A 9,436-nucleotide genomic window follows, 5' to 3' on the forward strand; every position below is an offset into this window, starting at 1 on the left:
TTAAGTTTAATATTTTATTTCTATCTTAATTTTGTTTATTTTTATACTATGTAAGTGGTCATATAAATTGGTATTATTAAAAATATTTCTCACAGAATATGAAAAAATGTAAAATTTGCGAAAATGATGAAGACATGAAAAATTCTCTGGATATTACTAATCACCGCACCGACTTCCTCTCGCGACCCATATAGATCGGCTTGGAGAACATGCACGATGTTACAAATGTGCACGTATATTGGTACAAGTACACGCAAGTGTGTACATCTCTCTATGCGCGAAAGGGACTTTACTTTCTCAAGCACGCGACCGCCGTCACTCCATCGGCAACTCCTCTTACTTTCTCTCCCGCACGTTTTAAAAGTAGGTCCCAAATAGGATTAAACGATCTTTGAGAAGAGCCTCGATATGCTCGATACGCTGCTTCTGCTACTCGCTATGCCATAAAACGGCGTATCGCTAATCGCACTTAGTAAAATAAATGCGGTAAAGACAATCGAGAAGGGCTGATCGAGAGAGGAAGTCTTAACGACAATCAAAGATATCGTTATAAAAATCTATTATATGTTTATATATATATATATATATATAATGCAATAAGTAATTTACATTATTTTTATGACGGAAATTTGTCTTTCACATGTAGGTATCAACAAATTTTAAAACTATTCTTAATAAAAAACGATAAATTAAGACCATCGACATAACATATAATTGTTCGTTATATTAAATTGTCAATTATGTTACAGCAAATTTTTGATCTAACAATAAGTCACCTGCGAGATTAATTGCTATATAATTGGATATAAAAAAAATTATAATTTCGCAGATGACTTAAACTTAAATAAAAAATTTGCTGTAACAATTGATAAGAAGACGAAAGAAGTCACACGAATAATTTCTAACGGAACTAATAAATCACACGGAAAGAGCAACATATTTTTCAATGCACACCGCTTGTTACACGCATTATCGGCTTTCTAGATGATAAGCACGCGAATCTTGAAAGAACGAATAACTTCGACGTTTGCTCTACTTACGTCTTCACGTGTGAACGGTCAATTACCCTCGCAAATGCATCTTGTAAATGTATTCGGAAAATACAAGCTTCTCTCCTGCATCTTTGTTCTATTGCATGCCATCTCTCTGCATCTCTCTGCATTCATATACGATTATATCAATTATACATCTTTCTTGTTTAATCTCTTCTTTAATTTATCTCATACTTTCTTTATAAGAAATTATACATGCAACAGGTTTACTTATCGATTCACTCTATCTATTAATGAAGTTCATGAGAAGTTGTATTGTAAAATTTTTATTACGCCGCAATACGCACTACTTTTATTATCGTTCAATCAAATTAATTCGTTTTTGCTTCTGATTAAATTATTTATGCTTATCACGCAATATACTCTTTTAATGTAATTAATGTATTATAACATATTGAAAACAAATCTTATATATATTAAACATGAAAAACAAGTCTTATATTACATGAAATAAATTTATAGCAATATATTTCGTTAAAAAGCTATCTAAATTTGATTGAAAATCTTGGAACCACAACGAGCAACTTTTTTAAGAAACATGGAACATCAACAAAAAATTGCTCGTTGTTGCTCCAGCGAGGACATAGCTTTACATCTGAAAAATGATAAGAAAATACCACAAAAAGTGAACGAAATTCTTCATCAAACTTAAATATTTTCTTTAAGAAAATATATTTGCTATAAAATTATTTCATGTAATATTATATAAAATTAGACATATTTTAAAATACATATCAGTGATTGAAACAATTATTAGCACTAATTAATTTTTAGAATAAAATTTTGTTAATTTGCAATTCTACTTATAACTTTTAGATCATCACAATGATTTATTTACTTTTCATATATTATAGATAATAATGCAATCAGAATAAACAACTAATTAATGTGGTTGAACGATATAAAATTAATGCGAATTGCGAGGTAATAACTTTTATTCTCATAAAATTATAAAATATATATAATTTTCAATTTGAATATTATAATTGCATTTATTTATTTTATTATTTTAATGAATCACTTTTCTAAAAAAAAACTTAAAATACGTAGAAAGAATTTAAAAGCTACATTTTATAAATTACAATTTTTTCAGTGAAATTTTACTTTCAAAAAGTGGAAGAGCAAAGTGTGAATGTTTAAATTAAAGATTAAGGAGATACTCATCTTCGGTGAAATCTTGTGTCATCGTTTAGTGATATTCTCAATATAAGTCATCAGTTTAACAAAGTAAAACTTCAAAGTATAATTTCAAAGGTATATCTTTATATCATCCTTACATCGGAACTTGTCTCCTCGCTTTCGTTAGCGAAAGTGAATGGGACGCGACAACATTTCCAATAAGTCGATTTGCATCAAAGGCTACTCTTACAAACTAGTAATTGCGGCTTATTGTATCGCGAATATATATTTTTCATAAATTCCATGAAGCAAGACAAAGAATTGAAATGAATACATTATAAGAATCATGCAATAGAATATAGAATAAAAAAGATAAAAAACATACCTTTTGTGTTTGAATATAAATTGTCAGTATTGATAGCTTTTTAAAAAGTCATTCATGTACATACATACGTCACAGATTAATAGACAGATCGCCAAAGGCCTGCCTAAAGAATAGACCGCCATCTTCGTGCGATAGACTTTGCCCCTTACCGACACACTTTGCCCCTGGTTCGAGTCCGTGCTAAATTTCGTAGACTTGAACCAAAAGACTTTGCCCCTGGTTCGAGTCCGTGCTAAATTTCGTAGACTCGACCAAAAGACTTTGCCCCTGGTGCAAGTCCAGGTTAAATTCGTTTGACATTACCAACAGACTTTGCCCCTGGTGCGAATCCAGGCTAATTGATCATGAGACCAATTTGAGAGATTTGGCCCCCGTTGTGTGTGTGTGTGTGTGTGTGTGTGTGTGAGAGAGAGAGAGAGAGAGAGAGAGAGAGAGAGAGAAAGAGAAAGAGAATATTTTACATATGCATATATATATATATATATATATATATATATATATATATATATAAAATTTATTAAATATAAAAAATATATTTTTTACACATAAAATGTTTTTTTATTGAAATAATCACGATTTTAAATGTGATATAACACAGTGTTCAAAAATTTTTAATTAAATTTTATTAAAGAAAATTACTTGAAATTTTTTACATTAAGAATTTAAAGGCTCCTTATTCTCTTGTAGAAATTTATCACTATGCCAATTAATCACTTATTTCGAGTATTTAAAATACTATAATATACAGTAATTTAAGTATTCGAAATAAAAGTGATTAATTACTCGAAATAAAATTGATAAATTGGCGTTACTAGTAATAAATTTCTATAAGGGTTGAAATAAAGTATAAGAGATAAATAGGCTATATGTGAGCCGTATGCGAAATGTGAGATGTAAGACGCATATTGAAATTTAATTTTTTTATATAACTTTCAAAAATGTACACGAGGTACAAAAAATTAGCTTGGACATTTGTAAGACTTAAAATTGGGATTAATTCTCAATTCTATTAATTAAATTTCGATATAACACACCTTACATCCGCGCACGGCTCACATATAGCCCATTTATTAGTGCAATTTTTAAGTTCCTTATTTTTCAAAGTTCACCTTTTTACGTTATCAAATATTTTTGGTACGTTTTCAAGAATTTTATATTTTTACTTACCGCAGTTTCTTATCCAAATGTAAAATCTTTTATCGCAGTCTATAAAAAATTGAAACAATTTACAATTTTATGATATAATATTATTATTATTACAATTTCTATATATATGCACATCTGTCAAATATCGTGATTTATTTCACATTATTATTATCTATTTTAATAAAAAAAAAAAAAAAAACATTTGCAACAATCAAAAATAAACCGCCTGCCGCGAACGGAAAATGCCAAGAAAGCACGCAATTTCCGCGAATCTCGTAATTTTTTTGAAGAATCAACAATTTCAACGAAATTGTAAATTCTTCAAATCACTGCACAAGTATAATTCACAATAATAATTTTCAGTAACTACGATAAAAAATCGTATACTGAAAACCGCAAACGAAAGTGCAATGGAAGTAAGAGTAAAGTCTGTGATAAAATTAATTGGCAATAGAAAATTAATAATTTTCAAATAGAAAAATTTTGAAATTACCGAGGATTTACAAATAATAAAGTAAAAATATTAAATAATTTATGTTTTCGAATTTTGCTCGCGGAGAGGATCTTTAAAACAAGATTTTTAGAAGAGAGGACCTTTAAAATATAAACAGGCAAAAACGTTGAAAAAATTAAAGCGCGCGTTTAAACAGATAAACGCAATGAAATAGATACGCAATTGTTTTTACTTATCGCTGTAAGCTCATAAGCTTCTGACGTGCTATACACTTTTATATAATATATACAGGGTGTCCGGTAACTAACGGACCAATGATTAAGGGCGGATTCTCTGGCCAATTTGGAGACGATTTTTCCTTAGCAAAAATGTAGAGAAGTCAATAATTTTCGAGTTATAAGCGATTGAAAAAAATAGGTTTTTTGAAAACTAAACGTTTTGGAGTTAAAAGTCTAACATAATTACATTCTTCAGTTAATTTCAGGTAGAGTTTACTATAATAAAATTTTAATTTAAGGCTTAGTTATAAAGATATATAATGACAAAGATTGGAAAGTTGTAAAAAATGATGACCTTTTTCGACATTTTCGCTGAAGAAAAATCGTTCCCAAATTGACCAAAGAATCCATTTGTAATCATTGGTCTGTTAGTTACCGGACACCCTGTATATTGGACACGAGTTTCGTTTGTTTCAGATTCTCGAGAGTTGAAGTAGGAACATACGAGTATCATATATCGTTTGTGACTTGCCGAATGAAAGCAAGACAGAGAGCGAACGAGATGATGAGCTTAATAGCTCATAATGTTATAAATAAATAAATAAAAAATTATAACTTGACCTACTAGTTATTGAATCTTTTTTTAATAAAATGTTTCATTATTATTATCATCTAAGTCTAAGTCGTTTAATTACTTTTTAGTTTTTTAATAATTAATTTAATTTATTCTAGTCATTTTTATATGAGAAAAATAATATCACGTATACGTTTTATAATGAATTAATATATTTCGGGAACCGAATTATATATTCTTAATAATATTAAAGTGTTTAAAAATTATATTTGACTTTTAATTTTAATTATTTTTTAGCAAAGAGTTTCGAAATCTCTTACACACATAATGGGGATTTTTTTCATCCATATATTCGCAATTTAGTATATATGTTAATTATTAATTTTAATAAAATAAAAATTAAAATTAAAGGTCAAATATAATTTTTAAACACAAATATATTAAATTAATTATAAAACGTATACCCATGATAGTATTTTTCTCGTACGAAAATAATTAGAGTAAATTAAATTAATCATAAAAGATTAAAAATTAATTAAAGAATTTAAACTTATATTTTATATAATAATAATAAAACATTTTATTACGTCAAACCGTCGTGAAATAATTAAATAAAATTTGCTAGTTACGTCGAAGTCAAGTTTTCTAAGCTTATAAAACATTTTATTAAAAAACAGATTCAATAAATATAAGTACATGTTATATGTATACTTATATTTATTGAATCTGTTTTTTTTATAAAATGTTTTATTATTATCATATAAAATATAAATTATTTAATTATTTTTTTATTTTTTTATGAGTAATTTAATTTATTCTAGTTATTTTTGTACGAGAAAAATACTATCACGGGTATACGTTTTATAACAAATTAAATATATTTATGTTCAAAAATTATATTTGACCTTTAATTTTAATTTTGTATTTTATTAAAATTAATAATTAACATATATACTTAATTGCGAATTATATGGATGAACAAAATCCCTATTATGTGTGTAAGAGATTTCGGAACTCTTTGCTAAAATAATTAAAATTAAAAGTCAAATATAATTTTTGAACACTTTTATATTATTAAAAATATATAATTCGACTCTCGAAATATATTAATTCATTATAAAACGTATACGTATTAGTATTTTTCACATATTGAAATGATTAGAATAAATTAAATTAATTATTAAAAAACTAAAAATTAATTAAACGACTTAGACTTAGATGATAATAATAATGAAACATTTATTAAAAAATAATTATAATAGGTCAGGTTAATATTTTATTTATTTATTTATTTATAACATCATAAAATTCTGTCCTTTCCGAAATACGCGAACGCTACGAAAAGATAAATCTCGTACATGCCGCCGGACGAGTTCATGAGCATGAGACGCTCTTATCTTGGGAACGTATTAATAGTTACTGCATTGACCACTACTACAATATGGCGCTGAAATCAGTGAGAAATGCTGGTCTCTCCTTCATCCAGACCTTTGGCGATCTGTCTATTAATCTGTGCATACGTGTACTTTCATTCATGTATGATTACATGGCATGCATTTAATTCATGAAGGTCGATAACGTCAATGTTTCTGTATATCTCTTTAATGTTGAAAGTTCAGAAAGTTGCCACAGTGTCGCCACAAACTGACAGCTTTCAATCAGCTGATTGCTCCGATCAGCTGACTGTTGCTCTCGCGTTCAGCACGCGTTCGTCGTTCACGTTTGATCGTGATTAATTAATTAATTTAACAGAATGAGCATACTCAATCAACTGCCACGTCTCGCTCGCATTTCGAGCGTTCTCCACCGCGAAAATGTAAGTCATAAAAAGAAAAGCAAGGCTCTTCTGTTTTATAAGATTCTAAATATAACCTAATCTAACCTAATCTGTCAACATTTGTAAACGAAATAACAAATAATTACGCAGTAAACGTGATTTTACTATTGGCCTGATCGATTAATAATTTAGTTTGAGCTCTTTTTTACGAGAATAAAGTAAAATAAAAATTATCATTTTTATTGTTTCGATGTTTCAATCACATGTCTCATTATTTTTAGGTTTTGCGCTTCTGCACAAAGATCGAGGAACCGCCAATACCTGTGAATCCACTTAAAGATACGTACGGTGCTAGTTTTCAGGCTAAAAACGGAGTGATATACGACAAGAAGCCGTTCAAGATACGTCTCGAGGCCGGCAAAAATTACTCGTGGTGTCTTTGTGGTCAGAGCAAGGGCCAGCCACTATGTGACGGTACGCACAAAAACGTTTACCTTAAAATCAAGCTTAGACCAATACGTTTCACTGTCACGGAGACCAAGGAGTACTGGCTGTGCAACTGCAAGCAAACGTCAAACAGACCTTTCTGTGATGGCACGCACAAGAGGCCTGATATACAGGAGAAGAAAAAATAAAATGTGTGGACAATTGTATTTCTCGATATGAAAACATCGTCAAAGTTAGTTACTTTATATATAATGATAAGCCTCTTACAAATACATACTTAAGAATGTATATAATATACATATGTATGTGATGGTTTTTATTATTATAGTGTGCCATTAACATAAATATTTGTATAAAACAATATAAGCATTTATATCATAAAATAAGAATAATTATTTTCTAATCTCTTTTTTTAAAGGAAGTTATTGTCAACACAATACTAAATTATGATAAAGTAAACGTATAAAATATATACATACATTATAAAAGTAAATTGAAGATTATTTTTCAAAAATAAGAAACATATCGAGATAAATATAAATATATATATTAAATCACGATATTCGATTCTATTTTGTATTTTATTGCGTAATGACGAATTCCATAGTTTTCGCAATTGCATGTAATTATCTTGTCCGAGTGATGTACACTTCCGAAGTCGGAAGTAGAATATTCATCACGCGAGGAAAAAATGCAGGACGCGCGTTACAAATCGCAGTGCGAGCGTGGTGCTTCGAAAACACTGTCTAAAGTCATTAATTTGCATAATGGCACGTGTTAATTTACTGTTGTTTTTCTTCATTATATGTGCGGCATATTTAGCGATCTGCGATCGCTGCTGTCTAATCAATTATCAAGAGTTGCCGCAATATGATCTGATAAAGACCAATCGGCGCTCGAATCAGCCAATCATATCGCGGAATGTGGTTTCTAACGTGGAAGAATGCATGGAATTCGCGGCATCGAAAAGGGCTCTCGCTTTCAATCTTGCTTCGACGAGGTAGCATGTCGGTATGCGATATAACGAACAGAATCAACGTAATTGCGACGTATAATTATGATAATTTTATAATAAACCTATTCATAATAACGAGATAGAATATAATGCACACAAAATGTAAAGTATATAAATAGTAATTAACTTATTCAATTATCTTGATTAATCCAATGCATAATTTGTAATTTCTCCAGTGCATTTCTTATACAGCATTTTTTTTATCTATCCATCTCTTTATCAATACATAGGAACTCGAGAAAATACGTGCCAAGCTCTTCAATGCCCCGAAGATTTCAACATGACTACTCTCGTACGCGCGGCAAATTACAAATACTACAGCATGTACCCGATTTCCTCTCTGTTTGGTAATTGTAATTACGATTATTATCGCTTGCGATTTTGTCCATTAATATTGCGTGCAAAAAATCCTCGGAATTTAAATATCAAATTTATATACAAAAATAAATATAAGTATCCGCGAATTAATCTCCGGAAGCGCAAGTTTGACATTTGTATTTCCTGCAACGAAAATCCCTTGCAGAAAACTCTACGATAAAATGCATCGCTAAAGCGGGGATGTTTGTATTCTCATCCACGAGCTTGAATTACACGGAAGCCCAAAGTTTCTGCCGAAAACGAAACGCATCTCTCGCGCACGTGATAAGCGAGGAACGTACGGAAGGTTTGGCCAGATTCGTGTCACAAAATCGTCCCAGCTTCGTGGGTCTCAGTAACAATGATAAAGAGGGTATCTGGAAGAACGAATTCGGTAATCGCAATTTTTTACAAGACTTCATTAGCGCGCGATTTACTCGTAGAGACAGAAAAATTCTGTTTCCTCAAAACTCTATTTTTTTCGTCATAGAAAATATATCTCGTATAATTCGACGCAGGCGAAGCCTTGTCTTGCTTCAATTATCGAGCATGGGGCGAGGGACAACCATCGCATAAGGGTTGCGTCGCCCTTGTAAACCCACCTGCTGAGAGCTCCCCGCCCTTCTGGAAAGTGGTGCCCTGTTTTAAATCGTTGCCATTTATTTGCGAAATTTCGCCATTGTTTCAACGATCGTCGCGACAACATCATAAAAATCATAATCGCACGTAACACGAATACGAATACAATAAGGTACGAAAAATTACGCATACAATGTGATAATTGTACATAATAAAAAATAAACTTACGCGCGAGAAAAATCGTTTTCTTAGCAAAGATTCTATGAAGCAAAATAGATATTTAACTTTAATTATCCTACACACAAAAGGGTTT

The 9,436-nt window shown here is 30.1% G+C and overlaps 2 protein-coding genes across 2 annotated transcripts; both read left to right on the forward strand.

Moving 5' to 3' along the window:
- Positions 1–6,465: 6,465 nt before the first annotated feature.
- Positions 6,466–7,477, forward strand: LOC114939003 (uncharacterized). The gene is made up of 2 exons (XM_029313217.2): positions 6,466–6,764; positions 7,007–7,477. Exons 1-2 carry the CDS (start codon positions 6,702–6,704, stop codon positions 7,358–7,360), a joined length of 417 nt encoding a protein of 138 aa, XP_029169050.2. The 5' UTR covers positions 6,466–6,701; the 3' UTR covers positions 7,361–7,477.
- A 365-nt stretch (positions 7,478–7,842) lies between these two features.
- LOC114939009 (uncharacterized) lies at positions 7,843–9,396 on the forward strand. The gene is given in 4 exon segments (XM_029313223.2): positions 7,843–8,183; positions 8,418–8,534; positions 8,711–8,938; positions 9,063–9,396. Coding segments are annotated over 4 exon segments (801 nt in total). The 5' UTR covers positions 7,843–7,939; the 3' UTR covers positions 9,275–9,396.
- Positions 9,397–9,436: the final 40 nt, after the last annotated feature.

The sequence above is a fragment of the Nylanderia fulva genome, unplaced genomic scaffold (assembly GCF_048542155.1).
Source record: "Nylanderia fulva isolate GAGA-0341 unplaced genomic scaffold, ASM4854215v1 Scaffold26, whole genome shotgun sequence".
NCBI lineage: Eukaryota > Metazoa > Arthropoda > Insecta > Hymenoptera > Formicidae > Nylanderia > Nylanderia fulva.